Source organism: Rhinolophus hipposideros (assembly GCF_964194185.1).
Source record: "Rhinolophus hipposideros genome assembly, chromosome: 6".
NCBI lineage: Eukaryota > Metazoa > Chordata > Mammalia > Chiroptera > Rhinolophidae > Rhinolophus > Rhinolophus hipposideros.
In genome coordinates this window covers 60,543,112-60,570,817 of record NC_138052.1, presented here as the reverse complement: position 1 = coordinate 60,570,817, position 27,706 = coordinate 60,543,112, and the positions used below count along the sequence as shown (strand labels likewise).

General features: G+C 32.8%; 1 protein-coding gene across 2 annotated transcripts in view; it reads left to right on the top strand.

The window, feature by feature from the left end:
• TFPI (tissue factor pathway inhibitor) overlaps positions 1–27,706 on the top strand; it is a 62,069-nt gene that overhangs the window by 21,227 nt on the left and 13,136 nt on the right. For both annotated transcript variants that reach the window (XM_081051307.1, XM_081051308.1), the window contains exons 2-6: positions 7,254–7,376; positions 12,828–13,025; positions 20,321–20,362; positions 22,778–22,954; positions 23,573–23,668. In XM_081051307.1, the coding sequence (XP_080907433.1) occupies positions 7,256–7,376; positions 12,828–13,025; positions 20,321–20,362; positions 22,778–22,954; positions 23,573–23,668 (634 nt within the window). In that variant the 5' untranslated portion in view covers positions 7,254–7,255. The remainder of the gene's footprint in view (positions 1–7,253; positions 7,377–12,827; positions 13,026–20,320; positions 20,363–22,777; positions 22,955–23,572; positions 23,669–27,706) is intronic.

The following is a 27,706-nucleotide window of genomic DNA, read 5'->3' as shown; positions in this document are numbered from 1 at the left end:
ACATCATACTCAATGGGGAAAAGCTAAAACCATTCCCCCTAAGATCAGGAACAAGACAAGGTTGCCCACTTTCTCCACTTCTATTCAACATAGTACTGGAAGTTCTAGCCACAGCAATCAGACAAGAGAAAGAAATAAAAGGCATCCAAATTGGTAAGGAGGAAGTAAAATTATCATTATATGCAGATGATATGATACTATATATAGAGAACCCTAAAGACTCCACCAAGAAACTATTAGAACTGATAGATGAATTTAGTAAAGTAGCAGGATATAAAATTAATATTCGGAAATCAGTTGCATTTGTATATACCAATGATAAAATAGCAGAAGGAGAAATTAAAAAAACAATTCCATTTACAATTGCTCCAAAGACTATAAAATATCTGGGAATAAATCTAACCAAAGATGTAAAGGATCTGTACTCAGAAAATTATACAACACTGAAGAAAGAAATGAAAGAAGACATAAATAGATGGAAACACATTCCATGTTCATGGATAGGAAGAATTAATATAGTTAAAATGTCCATACTGCCTAAGGCAATATACATATTCAACGCAATTCCTATCAAACTACCAACGACGTTTTTCACAGAAATAGAACATATAATCCTAAAATTTATATGGGACCATAAAAGACCCCGGATAGCCTCAGCAATCTTGAGAAATAAGAACAAAGTGGGAGGTATAACGATACCTGATTTCAAACTATACTACAAGGCTACAGTAATCAAAACAACATGGTACTGGCATAAAAATAGATACATAGATCAATGGAACAGAATAGAGAGTCCAGACATAAATCCATGCCTATATGCCCATCTAATCTACGACAATGGAAGCAAGAATGTACGATGGGGTAAAGACAGTCTGTTCAATAAGTGGTGTTGGGAAACCTGGACAGACACATGCAAGAAAATGAAGCTGGACCACCTCCTTACACCATATATAAAAACAAATTCAAAATGGCTTAAAGACTTAAATGTAAGATCTGAAACCATAAAATACCTAGAAGAAAATATAGGAAGAAACTTCATGGACATTACCCAGAGTAAGATTTTCACTGATATATCCCCTCGAGCGAGCGAAGTAAGAGAAAAAATAAACATGTGGGATTACATCAAACTAAAAAGTTTTTTCACAGCAAAGGAAACCATCAATAAAACAAAAAGGGATCCAACTGTATGGGAAAAGATATTTGCCAATGATATATCTGATAAGGGATTAATATCACAAATCTATAAAAAACTTACTCAACTCAACTCCAAAAAAACAAACAACCCAATTAAAAAATGGGCAGAGGACTTGGGGAGACATTTCTCTAAAAAGGACATACAGAAGGCAAGAAGACATATGAAGAAATGCTCAACCTCACTAACCATCAGAGAAATGCAAATAAAAACCACAATGAGATACCACCTCACTCCAGTCAAAATGGCTATTATCAATAAATCAACAAACAACAAATGCTGGCGCGGATGTGGAGAAAAGGGAACGTTAGTGCACTGTTGGTGGGACTGCAGATTAGTGCAGCCACTATGGAAAACAGTATGGAGGTATCTCAGGAATCTGAAAATGGAACTACCCTATGATCCAGTAATTCCACTCCTAGGCATCTACCCGGAGAAATCCAAAACTCCAATTCAAAAATCTGTATGCACTCCTATGTTTATTGCAGCACTTTACACAATAGCCAAGATATGGAAACAACCGAAATGCCCATCGGTAGATGACTGGATTAAGAAGCTGTGGTACATTTATACAATGGAGTATTACACAGCCATAAAGAAGAAAGAAATCTTATCATTTGCAGCAACATGGATGGATCTAGAGAACATTATGTTAAGTGAAATAAGTCAGAAAGAGAAAGACAAGTACCATATGATCTCACTTATATATGGAATCTAAAGAAAAGACTATGTGAATGAACTAATCAGAGACAGTTTTGGGGACGCAGAGAAAAAACGAGAGTGGTTAGATGGGTGTGTGGGAGGGGGTTGGGGATAAGGGGAAAGGTGAAGGGATTTGGAAGCAGCTGGTAACCACAAGATGGCCTCAGGGGTTTTTGAAAATTAATTTGGGGAAGGTATTCTATAATGTTGTAAAGATTTTGTTGGGTATCCGATGGACATGCGTCCTATTTGGGAGACCACCTCAGGGATACTGTGGATACCAGATCATGGCATTGTACACCAGAAGCTAAACATTAATGAATGCCAACTATAATTTTATATATATAATGTGATGGTTCAGTGTGAGGTCGAAGGGATAGTGGATGGGGGGAGGGGGGTTCACAGTATGAGGGATATAAATGATGAACGTCTAAGTATTACCTTGTTTTGTACACCTGAAACTAATAAATAAATTAATTAATTAAAAAAAATTATAATGATCATATTAAAGTTATATTAGTTAATGAGTTGTACTTGTAGGATTAGCCAACCAGAGAAACCAATTTTTATCCTGTAGTTCCTTTGGTGATATTGACTAATCATCTTCTTTAAGTCACAATAAAGGTACTATTTCAAAGAAATAAATATGGAAAGACATAAGTAATTAATATATTTAATTATATTTTCCTGAATTGGATTTGATCTCTAGTCCATAAATATTCTTTATTTTAAGGATGCTTTGGGAAAGTTCAGGATGTCTTCCTGCCTGTCACTTAGTAGGCATCTAATTATATAATGTTGGAATAAAAACTATGTATCTCTAACATCAATTCAATTTACCTGCCTGATTGGCTATGCAGCATTATTGTCAAGACACAGTAACCTAATAGATAAGTAACCACTTCTAAAAATAATGTCATTACAAAAAATGATGTTTTATAATGATAAATCTTTGCAAGTGCTATATAATTTCTTAAAATAAATGTGGTGTATATACTATAAAGTCATGATATTTGATCTTAATGTTAATGTTATATTCTAGATATATATTCCTATTGCCAAAATAATGCTTAGAGTGATGACTGCATGTCCCAGGAATGTGGTACCCAGGGGAGAAATGAATAAAGAGATACAGAAAGCTCCGTACTGACTTGTTAGAATTTGGTATGTGGCAAACTTGCAGTTACACAGCCTTTGACTTCTCTTGGGAAACTGCCCAAACATTTGCATTCCCACAGTATATTTATTCAGAAAATATTCTTTTTCTAAAAAAAATTGGGCTCTCAAACCTCTCACTGAAATTATGCAAGTTCAGTAACTCTCCATCCAGGAACAATGGTTGGAAGTCTAGTAACAAATATTTTTAACAAAAATCTATTTCCAAACCCTAGTCATTATGAATATTTGGAAATTTTCATGTGAAAATGCTATTTATAAAAAGTAAACTTCAAAACATAAAATAAAAATAGAAAACTACTAGAATCCCTATAGGTTTTTTTTTGTCTCCATCCTCCCACCACAGTTTTATTTGAATATTTCCTTTCTTCATTCATTATCCTTGGTATTAGTGTGCTGCAAACTCACCCAGAATGAGAAACAGCCAAGAAAGCACATAGGTGAAAGATAAAAATAAGCTCTAGTTTTTAGTGGGCAGAAGGGTAGGCACCCTGGGGATGAACCAAATTGAGTAGATGGAAGTAATAAACACCAAAAGAGTAATATTAGTCACTGCTGAGCAGAAAATTTGAATTATTCTTCAAGTTACTTTTTCCCCAATTTTTCTGGAAGTCTGATTTTGTCTCTTCTGTCTTTCATTGGTACACCATAAATGAAGCATCCAAAATGACATTTCTTTCTTTTAAAGATGGGAAAATACTCATTTTGCTTAGAGATTAATAGTAAAACTTTAAAAAAGAAAAGATTCAAACACATGTGATAAAGAAAATCTGAACTAGGAAGTTTAAATTATATAAGCACCATACTGATAATATCGGGGGTGCCAAAAAAATGTATACAAGTATACTCAAGATGTATACTTATATACTCAAGCAGTAGTTCGCCGTAATCAGAAGTGTCTGGATGCTGATGGTAACCACAATTGCATAAGTCAAACATGACTTGTATTCATCTTTTGTTATTGGTATATATTGAGTATTAAAATTTTAATAACAGTTTTCCTTCCTTAAAATGTGTAGACATTTTTGGACACACTCTGTATATACATTAACACAGTATGTGATTTTTCCAGCTTAATTTAAAGATGAAAAAGTAATGAGAATGTATTCCAAAACTAATGATAGAATAGATCAATAACTGTTTACTAGTTTTACCATGCCTTATCCAAAGTGATGTACTAGAAACCTAGTGCTATAGTTCTTGCCTATTTGTCTCCTCCATTCTCCGAGCTTTTTGCTCTTTAAATTCTGCTACAAGTTCTCATCCACATCAATATCCATTGCCATTCAGTTGTTCTCTTCCAGTCACCAAAGTCAAATTACCAAAATATGTCTAGCTCCAATGAACTTGGTTGGATCCCCTTTCCATTTACGGTTCCTGACTTTCTAGATTCATACAGACCACTTCTTCTTCACATATTCTCCTGAGAATATTAATATTATAAACAAATGATGAAACAGCAAATAATTTTTTAAAGTAAATTCCTTAAAAATGCTTGTCATGCATATAAGAGGCTACCTTCATTTTAAGTTCTGGGGGCCTATGATTGGCCGATTTTCGTTATTTCCATCTTTCATTACCATTTACACAGACCAAAACACCCGTCTTACTAGAAAAGGAAATTAGCTACTTTGAAACATGAAAAACAGGCAAAAGTATATAAATGTGAGTAATCATCATTGTGAGCATAGTGAGTCCTACGGAACTGTGTGAATAGGTGATTTGCCTCTGTTATGCCTTCCTCTTTCTTGGTTTCACAATTATCTCAACATTTTCAGATCATTAACTCTTCCAAATACAAATTAGAGAAAAACAACTCTCCTAACTGACAAATACTTTTCCTAACCCCAGCTCCAGGCTCAAAACTACAGAATTTTCTAGATGAAATTAATCTTTTTGTTTTGTTTTGTCTATAAACTGTATTCCAAATTCTTCCTAACCTCTACCTATCCATAAGTTCCACTAAATGTATATTTAAAAAAATAAATTTATATCCCCTTCACTCATTTTGCCTACCGCCAACGCCCGTCCTCTGGCAACCACCTGTCAATTCTCTATATCTATGAACTTGATTACTTTTCTGATTCTATATATAAGTGATATTAGATGGAATTTGTCTTTGTCTATCTGACTTATTTCATTTAGCATAACGTCCTCAAGGTCTATCGATGTTGTCACAAATGTCAACGTTTCATTCTTTTTTATCGCTGAATAATACTATACATATATAATATATATTATATTATACATAATAGTATATAAATATATATTTTAATTTACAAATAATATTATATAAATATATTGTGTTATATGTGTAAAATATTATATATATATATATATACACATATATATATATATATGAAGTTGGACAATTAAGTTCTCGAACTCATCCTAGAAAAAGTGCTCCATACCTCACTGCTGAATATCACTATGGTCACCTTTGAAGTACTCCCCTTGGGAAGCTATGTACTGATGCCAGCGCCTAGTCTACACTTCAAAGCAATTTTGGAATTCTTTTTCTGGAATGGCTATCAAAGCTCTTGTCATATTACCCTCGATTTCCTGAATGCCATCTAAATGTCTTCCTTTCAACATTTTCTTTATCTTTGGGTAAAGAAAGAGGTCATTAGGGTCTAGATCAGGTGAGTAGGGAGGGTGTTCCAATACAGTTACTTGTTTACTGGCTAAAAACACCCTCACAGACAGTGCCGTGTGAGCTTGTGCATTGTCGTGATGCAAGAGCCATGAATTGTTGGTAAAAAGTTCATGTCAACTTCTTCATTCAGTCATTTCAGCACTTCCAAATAGTAAACTTGCTTAACTGTTTGTTCAGTTGGTACAAATTCATTGTGAATAATCCCTCTGATATCAAAAAAGGTTATCAGCATCATTGCAACAAGTTCGTGAACTTAATCGTCAGACCTCGCATGTGTGTGTGTATAAACACACGCATACATATATTTGTGGATTCAAGTAGGTTATGATATGGTTCAGAAGGTATTTAAAATACTGCTGCAAAATATTAAATATGCATTAATATTTCCAAACTGTTGCAAAAAAATAGGTTATACATTTCATTAGCGATTTAATGACGCTTGAAGCAAAATGGCATTTATTACTTTATTATTTATTATAAGGTTATCAACACCTTAATGGTGTGCATTGCTGTAGGTCCATAAACAAAGAATTCTCTGACTTATTTTTGGTGAAATACCTGTTCCCACTCTGTGAATGTTTACTGATAAGGTTTCTCTTTCCTTCCTGACTGCAATGGCATTAGTGGCTGAATGCCAGTGTGCACATGTTCCTTTCTTTTCCTCTTCCCATGAAGCAATATGAATGTTACACATTTCCTTCCACTTTTGAATCCAAAGGAAAAATGGCCTTTTAAAAAAAAAAGCTTAAATGTGCTTTTCCATTATTTTTGCTATGGATCTTTAAATCATTTTGAAACAGGAAATATCACTCTCCTTCTGAAATCTGTTTCCCTTAGACTGTAAAAGTGTTGGATTATCACTTAACGTCACTTTTCTGTGAGACTCTTTTGAATCAGATAACTCTCTAACTTGAGGGTGGAAGAACTGGGGTAAAGGACTAGCTGTACATTTAGACATTTCTTTTTTTCAGCAGTTCTGTTTGCTATTTCATAGTAAACCTGGTTAGGAAATTGGTTATGAAAACAGAAATATATTTAAAAGGAAACAAATGAAAATTTGGAACAGATGTTTCTTTTTTAAAAGAAGGTCCAGAGCAAAGAGAAAGACAAATCAGGAATTGAAAATTGCATTAATGAAATAATAGAAAAATGCAAGAAAAAATAAAATATAACTAGCAGTGACATAGTAAAAAGAATAGCTATGAGAAAGATGTGGCAAATAGAATCGCCCACAAAAATGGGTCTTAATACATACTTAGGCAGGTTGATCAATTACACTTGTCTCTAAATTATTGCCATTTTAATTTGTATTTTCAAGGTTGGAATATGACCTGTGGATTTGAATATTGTTAGATATATTCACTGAATATGTGTGCCATTGAATGTGTGAGCAGAATTTATGGAATGAGAACATCTATTAAAGGTCATACAAATTTACATTTGGAGGCATGCATATGATGCCTACTAGTCTATAGAAAATTCCACATTAACACTATTTATTAACTATGTCTGGGTTTTGTATTTTAGAGATGGTTTATACAATGAAGAAAGAACAGATTTTGGGGGCGTCTCTATGTCTGCTGCTTAGTTGTGCTTCTGTCCCCCTGAATGCAGTTCCTGAGGAAGATGAAGATCATATAAACATTACAGGTAAAATGTTAGAAGCATTCATCTTTTTAAGCTATTCAAAGCTGTCAATTTTAATCCAAAAATTTAATGTAGTTTTCTACACTGTGTAGGAAGATTGGTTTTTATTAAGGTGACATTTTTCTTAGGTAATGTCTTACATATAATGTGACATGTAAAACAAACAAACAACAACAACAACAACAACAACAACAACAAAAAAAAACCTCTTAGTCCAAAGGAGTCACATTAGCAAGGAAGACTTTACTCTCTCTTTCTTTTTTTTCCCGGCTATAAATATTAAACACTGAAGAACTCTGAAAAATTTTGAGAAGCCCTAGGTATAGAAAAAACTCTCTATGAACCTCAATGCCACCCTTTGGCTGGGAAAAGTGTGAGAAGGAAAAAGAAACCACAGACATCTGAGGTTTCAGCTATTCTCTCTTTTTTGCCCTTATTACCAAAAAAAGAACTTTCCAGACAAGTCCAATGTGAAAATCTAGTCAAGCGGGACACCAAGAGATCTGGGTAATAGAAACCAGTTCTAATCCCATAAAGCTCTGTGTCCAAAAATAAAATATTAACAATAAAACAATAGAACAGGTAGAAGACTGTACAGTGATTATTATTACAGATTTCTTTCTTTCTTAAAAGTAATAATTTGTGGAAAATTAGTAAATTATTGAAACATCAAGTCATTGGTAATAGTGGAGGATATGCACACAGTGATAGCTTCTATTTGTATGTATGTTTCTAAGGTACCATAGATTTCCATAAACACATTCTTATTTCATATCATTAATAGCTCTTTAAAGTGATTTTGATCAGTATACGTCCCTTTGATAAAGACTGAAAAAATGCATCGTATGTGTCTGAAAAAGTGCTAAAGAAGTAGTGATGACTGACTCTGGGTTTTCAAGAATCTCACTTGCACATGGGAGACTGAAGTGTAGTTCAGTATAACGTAGTTATTTCAGTAGAATGTAGTAAATGAAGTGACAGTGGTGTGCCTAAGGTGCTGCTATTGATGCAAAGAGGAAGGGGACTCATCTAAGCTTGGCCATCTAAGAGCTGGGCATGGGAAGTGACCAAGTGGTACATGCTACATCACTTCAGCCTGCAGACAAAAATGAGACACTTTGAGCAGATCTGAAGGTCTGCCCCAACGGCACCCACAGCCGGAAGCCGAGCCACCCATGCCCGCCCAGCTTGTATGAGGCCCAACTAACGAGTGGACAAGAAGCGAATCCAGCTAGAGTCATATCCTACCTATAGTGAAAAATAAAGGCTTGTTGTTATATGTCATCAAAAAATATATAGTTACAACATTTTTTAAGATGAAACATTATTTAATAAAGTAAAAACCAGAATGTGCCTTATAAAGATATTTGGGCATTATGAGTTAAGCTCCAATTCTTCATTTGGTTCACTGATCAAAAGGGCTAAAGATCTAATATTCTGGAGGGTGGGTAGGAAAGGGAGGTAGAGAATAAATTAAGTTCCAACAGGGAAAAAAGCATGCAACCCCATTTTGAGTATTGGAAGGAGAAAGGGTACAAGTGTTCCCAAATTCACCCAGTCCACTCTCCCTCAATTAGGCTAAGAAAATGCATGCCAGTTAACCAGGAGGTTCCTGAAATTGTTGCTGCTGCCACAGACAGCCAAGAAAACAGAATTAACCTATCACTAACTAAGCCAGAGTTAAAAATCTCTGGATAAATCCAGACTAAACCAAGCTGAATAAGAAAAAAAAAAATGGATTTTAAAGCTAGATGTGAAGACCACTTAGCTAACTGAGCTGTGAAGTCTTACCCAGTTTTGGCTTTGCTTCATTTTTAATTAATCTTAACATACCATCATACCATATCAATTCAATTTTGGAGATACCGTTTATCACATTAGGCCAAAGCCATGCCATCATTTTATAGAATTACACCATTTCATTGAAATAATATACTATCATTTTATAGAAAAATATACAAGATTTTATTGCTTCTCTCACAAGTCGATAGACCTCATAAGAATCAGTCCAACCTGAAGGGAGGATGAAATAGAATAAACTTCTTGAAAAGACAAAATGATAACAATAAAAATAGTGGTGATAAACTTTTTGAAAAAGTTCCTTTGGACTGGGAGAGAGATTAGCAGGGAGCATTTAGAGAAAGGCAAGTATCTTTTCTATGATGTAGAATAGGCCAGATCTAAGCTTGCATGTGTGGTTTGCCACACAGTAGCTTTGCGAAATCAGATGTGTTATGTAAACATGCTGATTGTCAGTGTCCTCATCTATAGGTAAGTAATGTAAGCAACTATGTTCGTATGGTTGTTGTATCAACATCTGACGCATCTGATGTATTTTCTGACACAGAAAAGACAAAGAGTACATGTCTGTGTTCCTCCCTTCCAGAGAAATCCAACCTTTTAGTCAGATAGTGAAGCAACATGGAGACTCGTAGGTAGTAAGTTGCCGGAAAGCTCTAGGTTCCCTAATAAGTTCCAGGAGAAAGAGGATTCTAGTAGGCAAGGACATAACATGTCCCCAAATATTATCATGAGTCTTCCATCCAATATCTCAGCACAGGGGCAGGGGAGAGTGAGACTGTAGTCTTCAGACTATAAGACATAAAATACAAGAAATCGATTGCAAAAATGGTTAAATGTAAACTATACTCCTATTCATGTGGCTGCACCACATTAAATCCCTGTTACATTCCCCTGTATGTTTTCCAGTTTCATGGCTTTAGATCATACCTTGTCATGGTAAACACTTCCTTTAAAACAGGAAAATTATCCCCATCCCCTCAGACAACCTTAAATGTCTCATTAGACATGTGCACAGCAACCTGAGGTCCTTGAATATTTATATAAGAGGGGGGACGGCTGCCACCTAATATACTACCATCCTTGCTGTGACAGCAGTGCCTGCTGCATGTTCAACACCCAATTGCTGACTTTCCAAAAGGTTTACCCAAAGTAAGAAATGAAAACAAGACAGACTTCCATCCCTTTTGGGTGGAATGGCATGGCACTGTGTGCAGTAGGGCCCACCTGATCACTCCCACACCTGAGAGATGCTGTTCACGTGTGGGTCCCAAGCTCACTGTACAAAATTCAGGAATCATGGAAGAAATGCATGAATATGTGAATGGTAAAGATGAACAATTAGTAGTTAATAAAATAGAGTTAATTGACAGTGTTTTCCTTGGGAAATTGGTGGAAAATCATCACCCACTCTCTTCATTGAAAACTGTTAGTTTTTATCAAGTAAATTTTAGAAAAAAAAATTTTTGAGTGGAAATTATATTTTTAAGTCTATGTGCTTCACCTAAGTGCCAATTTAGAAATCTCAGGCACACATATCTGTGACAATATCACTCAGTTATTAAGAATGTGTGAGATATACGCTGTAAAACAACGAGGCGTCAATTCTAAAGTCATTACTGATGGTGTGAATTAAGTCATTACTGATTAATTTATGAAATGCTGTTTTATAATTTGCAAAATGGAGATAGTAAATCCTAATTCAGACGGTTGTTGTGATAATTAAATGATAATGTTACAAAATGTTTGAAGTATAGTAATTACTCACTAAACGTTAGCTGTTATTACTAGTACAACCATAACTATGGTGTACTCTTTCATTTTTTGTGGTGCACTGCTACCACCTGGTGGCATAACTAATAAATAGCAAAGGGAACTTGGGGTGAGTATATCCTTAATACAGAAAATGTAAGATAAGAGATTTGGCATGATGGCAAGGACTATCAAGTATACTTAGAGTAAAAAGTAGAGGGATTATCAGTGAAAAAGAATATAATATAAATTATTGATTTATAAGAAATACTTTTCCTGAACATGTATGGCAACTCAGTCTTGATGCTCTGCTGTCTTCTGTAGGTAAAGATACATGTATTACAATACATCTGTTATATTTTGTTCTGCCTTATCAAATTTTAAGTTGGAAAGTTTGCTGTTTTTTAATTTCTGTTGGCTCAATTTATTTCAATTAAAAAGATAGTCAATTCAGTTATGAAAGAAACCAAAACAATGACATGATAATATGTCAGCATAATAATACCAATTTATGTATAGATAGCCATATTTTTAACCATTCCAAGATTGAAGGCCTACTTATCACTTTATGACTCATAAACAAAATTAAAAATAACACTTCAACTATTGTGTTACAAAGAGTTTTAACATTACTGAAATATGGCTAATACTTGATATTAATTCAATAGATCATTAGGATAACACATTATGAAGGTCAAACGAGGCTTGATAAAATTTTCTAATCCACCTTTTATAATACATATTTCTTTACTTTCAAAAAATACATGGAAGTTTTGAAGCTATAGGAAATTTAAAATTGATTTTCCTTCTAGGTGATTATATACTCAAACGTATATTTTATTTCATGTTTTAAAAATGTTTTATGTAAAAATATTAAAGTGACATCCGTTCATGTTTCTTTTTTCAAATTAAATTATTTTATAGTACATTAAAAAACTTTTTTTGAAGATATTTATATTTACCAGTTTTAATTGAATAGAATGCTGCTGCCCCCTAAAGGGCAAATTGGTTTAAGGCATTTTAAGGTTTCAATATCCCCCATGAAGGATTGTAGTGAATACCAAAAGACATAGACAATGCTCAAGCAGTATCATATGGTATTTTTTGGTCATTTTCATTTTTGTTGTAAGAATCACAATTTTCAGAGTCTACCTTACTGGCAGATTATGTAATTTATTTCAATGTAATTTATTTAAAATTAGGCCTCTATTATTAAACTTGATAAAAATCAAATTTCTGTATGTACATGATAGGAAATTCTTCTGTGACTAAAATAAGTGACTGAATATTTAGAAAAATACCATGAGATAGATAAATAGATTGATCAAACTCCTAAATGTTTATAATTAGGGAATGCTTTAGTATAGCGTGATATATAATAAATGGATATGAATGCACTATTACCTTTAATGAGTTATTTTATGTGTAACAAGTGACACAATTGTGCATTAGGGAGGGGAACTCAAAGAACTGTCCTTTAACATCTGCCCTTAAAAACTGCTAAATTGAAAAAGAAAAGAGCTCTCTACCTATTTATAATGTCAACAGATCGGTTACCTTACAACTACTACTCAGTTCCATAACAGTCAACAGGTACAAGTTTAAGAAATATCTATTAACAAGAATCTAGAACAATTATTCTACATTTCCCTTTAATAGTTGATTAATAATCAATTATTATTGTTTAGTAGTTGATAAGACGTCTCATTTGGTGAGTTTATAAACTTTATCTACCTTTTTGATAGCTTTGAATAACTTCTTATGGTTTCTTATATCAGCCTGGTTTATTTTTTATTTATTGTACTTTATCTTCAAGTGAGGATGCATTAAAAAGGAAATAAAGAACATTATTACTATGTTGATGAAGAATTATATGTTATATCTTTTATTTTTATTTTGCAGATGCTGAGTTGCCACCACTGAAACTTGTACATGCATTTTGTGCTTTTAAAGCAGATGATGGCCCATGTAAAGCAATGCTGAAGAGATTTTTTTTCAATGTTCACACTCAACAGTGTGAAGAATTTATATACGGGGGATGTGAAGGAAATCAGAATCGATTTGAAAGTCTGGAAGAGTGCAAAGAAAAATGTATAAGAGGTAGGTTTCTGGGGACACTTATCTCATAGGTACCTTTAAAGCTATTACATCTAATCATAAATTTGATAATTTTAGAAAAAAATAAGTACAAATCATTTTAACATTTCAAGGAATATTTCTTTCACATTTTTTCACATTTTCAGCATTCATGTTCAACTAGCGTTATTTTACTTTTCTATATCAGTTATTATGAAATATAATAAGCCCCATTTATTGTCCTATGCTCTTCTCCATAATAAAGATGTAAGAAAAACCTTTAAGCAGGTTTTAAATCTGCAGTGCAGTAAGTGTAACTCAGCAGTTATGAGGTGACAGGAAAGATATCGTTAGTCACATTGACTTAGACTTTATCAATACAGCGACCACATAGTTATCCCGTCAAGATAATGAATCTGAGAATCCACCTTGAGGCTCTCACTAGCTACTGATTAGAAAATTCTGAGCTGCATCAGAGAGCAGCAGAAATATATATAGTGTGTGTATATATACATATATATACACACACACGCATATATAGTATATATAGTATATACATATATATGCACACTGTGTATATATACACTATCTATACACACTGTATATATACACTATATATATGCAGTGTATATATATATACGTTATATATACAGTGTGTATATATATATACGTTATATATACATATATATACTATGTGTGTGTGTGTGTGTATGTAAAATCATTCTCTTTCGAATCTTGGAACACTGTAGAAAAGAAATATGCTGATCCATGTAAACTTCACCGAACCCAAATTTCCTTTTCATATTGTTACTAAGTTATAAGGTTTAAAAGTACATCATATTATATTGTTATTAAACTTTCTTGAACACTTTATTCTGCTTTAATCCTATTAAGACAACGTTTTGTGAAAATTTTACATATTGCTATAGTGTAGGTAGTTTTATCTCTTCTCACTGAAATAAATTCCAAATAATTACAGGTCACAATTTTGAAGGCTTTTTATTTCAGTTTTATTCTTCTGAATTGTGAGCTCCTTGACGAATGGAAGAACCCGAGTTGTCTTTGTTTCCCCAGTTTCTACCCCCAAATTTCCCCTTAGCATAGCATGTATTTTGAGCTAGTTGAAATGAACTGTAGTACTATAGAGGTGGTATTCTCAGTTAGTCACACTAGGTGTCTCGTTTTATTGAAAAGCAGGCAGCCTTCATTCTCACTCTGATAATGATTTCTGAAGCAGCTTTCACAAAACAGCCTTGGCATCATGATGCTCTAGACCTGTGGGGAAATCTCAATGTGGGAAAAGAGAGAAGTCCTCTCCTCTGTGATTCTGTGAGGTTCTTCGTGGTACGCTCCACATCTGACAGAAAAGAATCGATGTGAGTGTATTTCTTTGACCTCAGAGCACTTATTTACCTATATCCTCCCCATACATGTGCTACAAATGTTCCTAACACGGATTAGGCATTTCAGTGGTCTTCTGTGATGCTTTTAGTTTTTGTGATGCCTGGTCAGTTTCAATTCATCACCGATTTCTATAAGGCATTCTCTTTCCATTACTGGGCCAAGTATCCTTTTGTGCTGAGTTGAATATCACTCAGGTTCAGTACCTTGGCTAGAGGACTGAGCGCCTCAATCTTTGTAATCTTTCCCACACAGCAGCCTACTTATTTTGATCAACTTGTCTCTTCCCTGAAATACATAACTGTCTTGTTGTTGTTTTTTAATAATTTACAAATCTTTTATTTCAACATTGTGCAATAGTTAACCTTTCTTTTGTTGTTCAGTGACTGCCCTACTTATAATATCTTCTAAACCATCATTACTGCCTAGCATATAAATATAAGTCTCATGTCCTCATCTTCTCATTACCTCTCCAAAAACCACTTGATATTCATTGTTTGAATATCTGAGTATTTTATATAATAAGCTGCTGTTAAGAATATAGCTGGCGTGGAGAAAAAAAATATGGCTAGGCTATTTTTTTTTTTAATCTCCTAAAGATAGAACTCCATCTTCAACAAGGAATAACTGAACTGAACTCTCTCTCCCAATATAAATAACTATAAAACTGGACAAAATACATGAATCAACTGTTTTCAGACATTGACCAAAAGGCAATGCAGAATTTTGATCTCTGAGAGAAGGGAAACACGTGAGGTAAGCTCTGTAATCTCCCGAACTTTCTGCATGCTAGCGCTTCTGGACAACAGTTAAGAGAGAAAAACCAAAGCACAGCATAGGGGTCTCCCTGGTGGATGACCTGGAAATACGAGATAAGGAGGCTGAAGTACCTGAAGTTTCAGGAACAACATGTGGGAGAGAATGGACTTATGTAGGAGAGAATTAAGAAAAGCTGGATAGCAATCTCTTTGAGTTTGTCACTGAATAATAAAACTGCACGCATCTGGTGAAATTCTATGAGTCTGAGAAAGTAATTATCAGAGATTTGTAACTGAAACAATTCCCAGAGCTCTCACACAACTGAGAGATAGTTAGCATTTAATTTAGTAGTAGGACTAAATTAGACCTAAACATTTACTTTAGATTTGCCTTAATAAAGCTTCAAACCTTACAAGATCCAGCTGATCCACAAGTATCTTCACTACCTGCCCAAAGACACTTCATCATTCTTCAAAGGAAGACAATAAAATCCACAGCCAACAGCATGACATTTAAAAATATTCACAATCCCCTCAAAATACTAAACATTCAAAGCATAAGTAAATTGTGATTCATAACTAGGAGAAAAATTACTCACTTCAAACAGACATATAAATGAGAGAGGTGATGAAATTAGTATACAAGAACTTTTAAATAGCTGCTATGAAAATGCTAAAGGATTAAAAGGAAAAACGAACATATTAATAAAAAATTCGAATATATGAAAGAGAAGTAAATGGAAATTATAACCCTGAAAAATACAATACATAAGAAATTCACCAGACGTACTTAAGAACAGAGCATACATTACAGTAGAAAGATCAGTAAACTTACAGACAGAGCAACAGAAACTTCAAAATGAAGCATTGTGGGGGGAAAAAGAAAAGACTAAAAAAGCAAACAAACAAAAAAGAATATATCCCAGTAACCTATGATCAATCAAAATGTGTAATTGGTATTTGGGGGTAGGGGTATAAGAAATACGTGAAAAAATAACTGCAAAACTCATCCATATTTGATGAAAACTGTAATTTGTAGAACCAAGAGCCTTGACAAATTCAAAAAAGAATAAACACACACACACACAAATATGAAAACTACACAAATGAATATAATGATCAAATTGCTGAAAATCAGGGATAAAAAGTAAATCTTAAAGATCTAGGAAAAAGATACATTAGGTGTAAGGGAACAAAGATCAAAAGAATCACAAACTTCTCATCAAGAAATAATTCACAAGAAGAAAATGGAATATCTTATTTAAAGAACTGAAGGAAGAAATAAACAGTCAATTAATAATCCAGATCTATTAAAAATACCCTTAAAATGGAGATAAACACATTTTCAGATCAACAATATCTGACAAAATTTATTGGTAACAGACCTGCACTGGAAGTAATATTAAAGCACTTAAAACTAAAGCATATAGGAAAAGGGGGGGAATACAAGATTGCTGTGCAAAGTTCTAGATACTATGGGTGAAAATGGTAAAAATTACTTGAAGATAGGTTGTCATGAATTAAAGAAGCATATTATAAGCCCAGAACACCCACTAGGAAAGAGAAAAATAAAAGATATAGCAAATACACCAATAATGAAGATAAAATTCTCGTTAAGATATTTAAATAAGACAGAGAAAGAGGAAACAGGGACGAGTAGATGAAAACCAGAAAACAAATAGCTACAGAGTTATACTGACCTGTAATAATTACATTCAAATTTAATGGTGTAATCACTCCAATTAAAAGTCAGGTATTAAAAAAAAAAGCCAGGTATTAGACTTACTACAAAAAACAAATCAAGAACTAACTACATGTTGTCTACAGGAAAGACATTTTTAAAATAAATATACAAAGATGTTAAATGTGAAGGGATGAAAAAAAGTATACCATGCATCACTAATAATAAGAATGGTTGGAAAAGTAGACTATAGGACAAAAAAATACTAGCTAGAGAAAGGAAAAATATTTTATAAGAATGAAGGCCAATTAATCAAAAAGACAAAATAATCCTCCATGTCTAAGTATACGAGGCTGGACAATTAAGTTCACAAACTCATCCTAGAAACTTGTACATACCTCAATGCTGAATATCACTATGGTCAACTTTGAAGTACTCCCCTTGGGAAGCTACACACCAACGCCAGCACCTAGTCCACCCTTCAAAGCAATTTTGGAACTTTTTCTGGAATGGCCATCAGAGCTGTCATCATATTATCCTTGATGTCCTGAATGTCATCAAAATGTCTTCCTTTCAATATTTCCTTTATCTCCGGGTAAAGAAAGAGTCATTGGGGGCCAGATCAGGTGAATAGGGAGGGTGTTCCAATACAGTTATTTATTTACTGGCTAAAAACTCCCTTATAGTCAACACCATGTGAGCTGGTACATTGTTGTGATGCCAGATCCATGAATTGTTGGCGAAAAGTTCAGGTCGTCTAACTTTTTCATGCAGCCTTTTTAGCACTTCCAAATAGTAAACTTGGTTAACTGTTTGTCCAGTTGGTACAAATTCATAATGAATAATCTTTCTGATATCAAAAAGGTTAGTAACATCAGTGCAACATATTCGTGAATTTAATTGCCAGACCATGTGTGTGCGTGAGTGTGTGTGTGTGTGTGTGTGTGTGCATGTGTGTCAACTGCTCTTTTGTATGTAAACTTGTTTTATTAATTGTTTCCAAATACTTATAATTTTTTTGGTGTATTTACCTATATAATAACAAAGGCACGGTAACAAGATTAATAAGTTAAAGAATAAGTTTGTAAAATGACTTCCAGATATACGGCTTTCAAAATGTTTGTCTTTTGGTTTAGTGGCTTTTTTCCCTGTAGCCTAACCAACAACATGATCTTTTATTGTTATTTTATGAAAAATAGGCATAAAGTAGTACGGGAAATTAAAGAATTAGATGAAAAATATCAAACTCCCACTTGGCTTTCTAGCCAATCAGCCTCTACAGCAAGGTTAAAAACATCACATATAAATTCATGGAGCATCAATTTCTGAAATATCTTTAAAGGATCTAGAAAGTATGCCTTTTCTATTAATTACTCTTTTATTAGTTGGGCTAATTGTGACTTGTGACTTTTCATAGAGCTTCACACAGGAATTTCCTCCACAAAGAATTAAAGAACATGTAAATAACTTGTCTACTCTCTTTATTTTTAGTTTTGTCATTTTGTGTTTTATTTGTTTGGAATTATGAAGACTTAGTTAGTAACAAAAGTCTTCTTCCCATAGAATCAATTTCCCACCTACTTAGATTATTTTCTAGGCTGATTTCAATAATAAAAACATTGAAAGTTAGCTTTCAGATTTTACCCTCCCCTTCTCCAACAAAAGAGAAAAAAATGAAGAAAGAATGGGGAGGAAATTATAATTACTAAAATGTATCAGATAATTATGCATTAATTTGTTGTATACTAATTGCGTTTAAATATTCATAATGAAATATGTAATATGTGAATTCAGTAAGTTGAAGTACAAGGAATTACTAAAATAGAAATTACTAAAATGTATCATCATTATTCTTTGAGACATCAATAAATATTATGTTCTGTATAAATCTAGGGAAATATGATAATTTTAATAATTTGCTGTAAATCTTCTGTATATATATTTTTCCGGACTGTAATTGGCATAAAATTCAGTTAAATGAGGTGTCCATGTTTGTTATTTTCAGAATCCTCAAAGGTAATCATTGGTAATACACATACATCTAAAATTCCAACGTGCTAAAACACATTATTTGAGTTAATTCACATGTATACCAGCTGAGTTACTCCTACTTGGAATGAAACCAGAAACAAACAAAATAATTATCTCTTTTAATACTGCATGAACATTGAAATCAAACATTTCTATGTTCCCATCCTATGGCTGTTGTCAGTAGGTAAAACTGAAAATGACTATTTAGCACTCTAGTTTTATATACTGATTATATGTATATATTATTTCATTGCTCTCATAAATTAAAACTGCAACATATTTGTTTTATATTAAAATATTTTAATGTAAGCTTTTATGATAATCTACTATTTAATTATAAAACATCAATTGAGTTTGGTTATTTACAATGCTAAAAAAAGCACATCAGGTTTCCTTAATATTTAAAATACAATTAGAAAAAATTAGTCTTTTCAAAAAGACTATTGAATAAAACATGGTAAAAAGGAGACAGGCCCCATTATCTTATGACTCATAGATGGTTTACTCTCTGAAGAATAACCTGATTGATCATTGGCTGAAACATCCATATAACCCAACACATTTCTTTCTCTCTCTCTCTCTCTCTCTCACACTCTTGACCTCCACCTCCCCCCCCCCCCCCCCCCCGCGCCGCACCTCCCCATTTCCCACCCAGCCCCAACTCTCTCTTTTCCTTTCTGTCACTCTGGCCATACAACTAATTCTAAGTTGCCTTGACCAAAGCTTTTATTTATAAAACAAATTATTACACAAAAAATAAGTATCACTCAGCTTTGCTAATGTTTATATGAAAATATTAAAACTTTGCATATTATATCAACTTGAATTTCAGTATCTATCATTTAAATTAAAACTGAGAACCCATACTTGAAATATAATGGGCCAAAGTAACATTCTAGTTCTTGAGTGGAGTAATTCCATTAAATCTACGAGGTTAAACCCAAAAATATGCCTCAGATACCTTTTGCTTTATTTCTCCTCTGTACTTGCAAGTAATAATGAAACTTTTAATTAGGTTGAAACAATGAGTTAGGGGAAGAGAAACAGGAAAGGAGATAATTCTGATTCTTTCCACCCCCATTCTCAATCCTCTATAGAAGTTACCTGTTTTTATATGCAAAGCAAGCTATTTGAGTTACTTTCATATTTCACATTATTTTATAAATAACTATTTAATCACAAATATTTTGAATAACTTAGTACACCATGAATTCTTATTTTTGTAAATGTGTTAGAACTTTTAACAGTTTTTGAGATATGCTAAAATAAGATGGCTGCATGGTTGTAATAACATAAATAATATAATATTTAGAGAAAATAAATTTACTTATTGACATTTTGTATAAGAATAATTTTAATGATAATACATTACGCTAGTGGGTCAAATAGAAATTCATAACATTCTTTTATAAATTGTGGTAATTGATACACATTTTTTTTCCTTGCAGATTTTCCGAAGACTGTAAAGGAAAAGACAACATTGAAAAAAGGTGAACATTCATTTTTGTGCTCATTAGTACAATTTACGTACGGCACTTGCAAATTCAATTCTTAGCATTCTCTGATACAGAATTCATCATAAGTCTACGTGATCTTGGAAATGGTGTTCTGTTTCAGAAGATATAATGAAAAATTAGAAATAACATGCATAATACGTGGTAGGGAAGGCTTCAAACACTATACTTGTATTCAGTCACTCTAATGCAGCGTGGTATTTAGTATTAGATCAGTAACAATCCAGAGACACACACATGCTATTTTAACATCTCCCAAATAGTGACTTAGATGGTGCTAGTCTTACTTTAGTTCTCTGATCTCTAATCCTTTGATCATCTCAGCATTGTGGGGCTTTAGCAAATTTCATCCAATATCACACTGAATGGATCTATGTCTTAAGTCAACAAGCATAAGCAAAAGGAGTAGAGATATATAACAATAAACGATTACTCTTCTCAATATGATTTAGTGTTTGTATACAGATTCACTATGAGTGTTACTTTATCTGAGGAACACGGGGGATGAGTTTTTTGAAAGAAAATTTAGTTTAAGACAATTGTCAATTATGCAGCCTCAAACAAAAGTTAACAGTGAAAAATCATATGCTTGTGGAAATTGGTATATAGCTTAACGTATGTATTCTATGTTACTCAGTTTTAACTGAGCATCAATTTAGAACAAAGATTGTGTATGCAGATTCAATATGAATGTTACTTTATTTATCTGAGGGATATGAGACATGAATTTCTTGATTTGTAATAATAAGTAGTTTAAACTGTAGGCCTAAGCAGAAATATTTTACAAGTGTTCAACTTTGTTCTAAAATAAATTTATGTCCTAGAACAGGGTCTCATATAAATAATAGCAACTTCCAGATGTGGAAGTTCTTAATTATACTTTTCAGCATAATTTGTTACTGTTTTCTGCTGTTTATATGCAATATTTTTGCCTACTCCTTTTTGTTGAACATAGAATTCTTATACCAGTTAAGATTATTTAAAATTTCATACTAAGACCAAAGAAAATCAAAACGATAGTAATTGAAGGTATTTTTTCTTTTTCATATAAAAAAATTATACAAATTAAAGAATTATTTTTTTTCTTGTCCCAGATATTAAGCTAAATTCCAAATTGTTACTATGGGAATAATAGTAACATTCATTTGAGACACAATAGGCAATAAATAGTAAAATAACTTTCAAATTGGTACTTAGAGAAGTTATAGATATTTGACAGTTTACACTATATTAAAATACACTATATTAAAATAATTTAATAACAATTTTTTTCATAGGAGATTGGTTTTTCTACAGATTGGCAAGTGTTTCAGAAATCATTAACATTATTAAATACACACTGTTTTTATAGTAAAACACTCATGAGCATTGTTTCCTAACAGAAGAGCCAATTGCTTTCAGATGTAAAAAGATACTACAGTTCAGTCTCACCACTATGGTGCTACAGTTGCAGAGGAAAAAAATGCGGAAATTGAAGTTTTTCCCTAAAAAAACCCAAGCTCCATATGTCTTAAGATCATAATAATTTAAAAATAAGTTCGATTCTCTTATTTACATAGTATGCATGTAGACGAAGCTTGTAATCTGGATCACAGTGGCACAACTTCTGTGACAGCTGTGTGTTTATCCTACTTTGGAACACTAACAAAGAATGGGTATTAGATTTTTTCGAAAGCCTCTCCAATTCCTGAACATGTATTTCCTTTCTGCCTTTGCACTGTTGGAGTCATTCCAAAGACTGGAAGAAGAAAAATAAGAAACACAGTGGTAGAAGATATCATACCTAATACAGAAATTAATTCTGGCTTAAGAATTCAGGAACTTCTAAAAGTAGCAATGAAAATCTTCCATAACCTTCAAAGCTTCTTCTCTAGTTTTTTTTTTTTTTCTGTTTATTGAATTCATTTTTATTGAAGCAACACATTACACTTTTTCCCTCATGAGTCCCCATACCTAAAAGGTATGAAATATCTGTAGATCTCTGTTAAATGTCACCACACATAAGGTTAATAAAAATGATTAAACCAAATTTTTGCCAAAATATGTTCTACTTCCAAACTGAGGGTAAAAATAACCCAATATTTTCTATTATCACAAATCATGAATAGTTGATAGTTAACGTCCTACTAATTTACTCTGAGAAATTTAGAACTTCAAATTCCATAGCAACAGTGTGTGATAGTTGCATCTTCCTTATTCTGAATGTTATAATAGGTAATTTTAATATTGTACAGTTGTGGATAAAGTTACATTTTTACCTATTATTTTTAACATTTTATGTTTACTCCTTAAATAACTTTAGTATAACCAGCTATTTATATATTTAATAAAAAATAATGAAATTATTCACACAAAAAGAATATTGCTTTCTGACATTTTTATAATTGCTAGAAAAGCCAGATTTCTGCTTTTTGGAAGAAGATGCTGGAATCTGTCGAGGTTATATTACCAGGTACTTTTATAGCAATCAGTCAAGGCAGTGTGAACATTTCAAGTACGGCGGATGCCTTGGTAATCTAAACAACTTTGAATCATTGGAAGAGTGCCAGAACACCTGTGAGGATACATGTAAGTTAATTTCTCATCTCATTGTAGTTCATTAATAGGCATTTTTTTTAAAAGGGTACCTTATAGGATGTTCAAGTTTACCCAGATTTTGTTTTAACCATACAAATAAAGATAGATTTATATTTATTAAATGTGATAGAAATTAATCACTGTTATTTTCTTTAAAAAAATAAAGCACAGACATTTAAGAAATCTAACTATAGTGAAAATTATTTCCATAGAACTGACCTTGTATTTTTTTAGGTTCCATTATTTAATTTCCCTTCCTGAGAATACTGTAGTATAATTTAGGCACAAGACTAAGACTGCTGAAGTTCTTAAGTTTGTCACAATTTGAAGGTAAATGGTTCTTTGGATCCCACTACCTAAAATCAGTCAGTTTTATCTGACCATAAAATTTATTAAAGTAGTAACTTAAACATTAACTGTTATACTTTCTTTGACTAAGAATCACAAAGTTACTCATATATGATTAAGATTCACTGTTCACTAATATAACATTAGTATTCCTAGAAGTCTACTTTTCTTAACAAAATTGCTGTGCATTGCTTTTGTATATAATTATGAGCTTGTGACAATGTCTCATTTTTTTTTTTTTATTGGCTATATATTTTCCAGTGAATGGTTTCCAGGTGGATGATCAGAGAACCCAGCTTGATCCTGTGAATAATGACTCCTTGACTCCCCAGCCTACCAAGGTTCCCAGCTTTTTGGGTAAGAATCACATTTTTTTTAAAAATTGCTGCCAGAAAAATATTACCTTGGTAACAATAGAAGTAGACTGTATATTAGCACTATACTTTTAAAGAAATTATACTTGTTTTGCAGTTTACTAATAGGTGTGTTGAAACACTGAGATTCAAAATGTGTAAGACATTTAATTCCAAAAAAGTCATAATTTTCCTAATCTGTTTTAAAATATGCTTTGAAGTGGGCTTTTGAGTACATATCACATGAAAACTTTCATATGATATTTAACTCCATGCCAAATTCAAACTATAAAATAATGCTAGGAATCATCAGCCTCGGTGTCTGATGGTAAACCATTATCACCACAGCAATGTGTCAGAGGTGGGCTAAAATAGTCTAAAACTAAGCAGAGTATTGGGCAGGTCTCTGGTGACAGTCACAGGACAGGTTAGGCACCTGTTGACAACCCTCCCCACAGGTTATGTCACTATGAAGGGAATTCCTTTTTAGACTTCTACAGAACTCTTTTCTGGACTCTACCCTGTCAACACATTATTCACATTTAAACAATCATATAAGAAATATGCCCACAAAATTGAATAGCTGGGAAAATAGTGAAAACATAATGAGAAACCACAAACATATGGGCAGTTAGAAACAACCTAAAAAGCTGAAAGTTACCAGGATAAATGTAAGGTCCTACCTAAACTTTTAAGATCACATTCAGAAATTGGAGATTGTGCTTAGGAGTCCATGTGAAAGCTCATACATAAACTTGGCACCAGTTGAAAGCATTCTGTGGCTATTAAAATTGCAACCAGAGAGTGAAAAGAGACACAGTGTCTGGGCCATGTATCAGAATCAGGTGGGGCTCAGAATCAGAAGTCTTTGAGCATCTCTCTTTACAACAAATAAGCAAGCAAGCAAACAAACCAAAAGCAAATAAAACTTCTGCCCACATGCAGAAGGACTGCAAATGCTGACTATGACTTGTCTGCAATGAGGGGTGCAGATGTGCAGACCTGATCATGTTGGTGGGGCTTGCTTCAGCCCTGTATGCCATACCAACTGTCACAAAGACAACTGGAGACATGTTTATAGAAGGGCTGGAAAGTGTAAGGAGACATTACATCCAACAGGGAACACTAAATATGCTCTCAGTACTTGAAACACTATCATGTGAAAGGAGAATTAAGTCCTGTACATGTCTCACCTTCAGTCCACTGCATTTCAATCCCCCCACATACACACGCACATCTCCTCCCTTCCATATCTCCCCCAACCCAGCCTAAGAATCAGGAGTAATGCATGAAATCTAAAGTATAAATTTCTTTCTGTAAAGTGTGTTTTTTTTTTAATGTGAGCTCTTCAAAAATGAATGGGTGCCTCAGGAATTAAATTGTAGGTATTTTAGTAGAGTTCTATTAGCACTTGAGATGTCATCAAGGACATGCAAAATTTCAGTGGGAGTTAGACAATATGGTATATTCAAAATCCTTTGAGGTCATTAGATTCTATAATGAGGAAGTGAATTCAACGCCAGGTGAATTTGAGTCTAATTTTCAAACACTACTTTGTATGTAATAATTACAAGTATCTTTGTAGTTCTGATTTTTTTATCTCTAAAATTAAGTAATTTCATTGTTTTGTTTCTTTGTGTCCTTCCAGCTCTGTGTCTGTCAATGACATTTTGTTCTATTCAGTTAAATGTCACATGTTGAAAAGCATGCTAAATCTTGTTGGATGCGAAAGATTTGAAAGTTTAGAATGGCAAACATATTAATGGGTTTAAAGGTACATGTGATACCATACATCTACAAATAAAAAAAATGTATGAAATCAGTTTTCAATATGTTTCAATGTTTTATTTGGGTTACTTTACTAATTCAAATGCAGGGCTTCCGTGTTCATCATTAAAATGTATAGAGCAGGTTAGGGGATGGTTTTGCCTTGACGTTTTATGAAGTACTGTATAAAAATCATGATTTTTGGCAGGTAAACTACCAAAATAGAGAAGGGGAAATAAAGAAAATAAGTATGAGAAACTAAATGAGTTTTAAATACCACGTGATAAATGTCCTCTCTACATTTTTATATAGATGCACAGTAAAACGTGTAATAATGTTTTAAGAGTAAATAATTAAATAATAAATAAAGAAGCAGTAAGAAATTCACAACATGAATTTAAAAGAAAACAACATTAAGAGGGTTTTTGTTTAAAATAATAGACATTTAAGGCATGATTCATAGTAATGCCATTTAAAATTAGGGCACATTGCCTTCTTTATTTGTCTAGAACTACTTTATTTTTTATTGTATTTCCTTCAAAATCTAAATTCCTCTTGCCAATTTGACCCCTTTTCTTCTTTTCTATAAGCATAATATATTTTCTTTTTATTTTATTTTGTAACCTTTCTAATTTAAATCATGAAATAATGTTGCAATAACTTCAATGGGAAGTTTGGTTTGAAGAGTAGCTTAACGGGTAATGTCTCTGTCTCCACTCTTCCTAAGACCTGCATGATCCCTTGTCTGCCCAATCCAACATGCAAAGGTGGGAATGAAGCTGTCCCTCTCTGCTAAGACCTACGTAATTCTTTCTCTACCCAATCCAAGTGGCAGAGTGTAGGAAAGAAATTATAACTCCATCCTTTCTATGCCTAGATTATTCCTTCCCCAGTCCATCAAAGATCTTTGCTGAGGTCTATAAAGATACTTTTGATATTCCAGCACCAAAATGCTTACACCTGTCACTGCTTGCAATTATATTAATATTCTATTAAAATTTTTAAATATACAGCTCTATGTTTATGTAAAACTTTGTTCCAAGTTTTAATTAAATGTGTAAGTTTCTCTGTGTGTATTAGGTTTTTTTGAAATGATAGAAATACTTTAAGGTTTTGATTCTGTTTACAGAAATAACATGACCCACCATATACATAGAATAGCATTCATTTTAAATTCTTTCTATTAAATAATAATCCTTACATCGAGTATTTGAATATTCCAAAAAAGTAGCTAGATTGTGTTATTGTTATTAAGTGAAATATGTGTAAATATAATTTTAATGCTTCTCTTCATGATGATACCAGGAAAGCATTTCAGAAGTTCTGTTCCATGATACTAGAAAATGGTTTGGCAATTCTTTTTTAATTGCTATTTATTCTTAACTATCATAATATTGCAAATGAGCTTGAGAATATATTTCTTCAGTGAGCCCTCTTGACTCAAGATAGTTGAATTCTTATTAAGCACAACTGAAGTTTATTTTTTTTAAATTTCCTCTTTTATTTCCTTATTTCGATATTAATGGGCTACTTAGGTGATCTCAAAGATTGACGCTTACTCTTTCTTAAAGAATCTTTTTATAAAATGTTTTATAAGCATGTCCCTGTGTACAAGTGAAAGCAAATTATTAGAGTTGAGAATATTGGCATGCAGAAATATCATGGGGATTAAAGCCAAATAAATTTTATTTGTATAATTTTTTTTTATCTTTTTCAATATTTCCAGGTTTCCAAACTTTCAGAATTCTGTCATCATTTTTTCCAATTATTCTCGAAGAGCACTTGGTAATCTCATTGATCACTTCTAGTCTTCTAGTCAGTCATTAAAGCCTATTGCTTTTCCCAATGAAATGTCTATTCCTATCTCTTCCAATTTTACTCTTACCTGTTTTGTTCAGACCATCAATCCTTTGTGTGTAGATTACCTCAACAATCATATAATACAAGCTGGGACATTAATGAAAATGAAAAGGGGATGCCAAAAAATACTAACTTATTTATTTTAAATATGTATAGACAGAAAATTTGGTTTGTCAAATTTTGTAAAAACTTGGATATGTAAATTCGTTTCTTTTAAAAAAGTATTTTAATTTTTTTAAATCATATATATGTTGGGACATGACACACCGAAAAATAAGCATGAACTAATACCGGCACAGGAAAACCTGGTGGCATAAACAATAGACAGATAGGGATGGATAATTAAGAGACCAGATATAACCACTAGCAGTGTGAAATATTCTGAAGAGCCCCACTTCATCAATAACCCACTTCC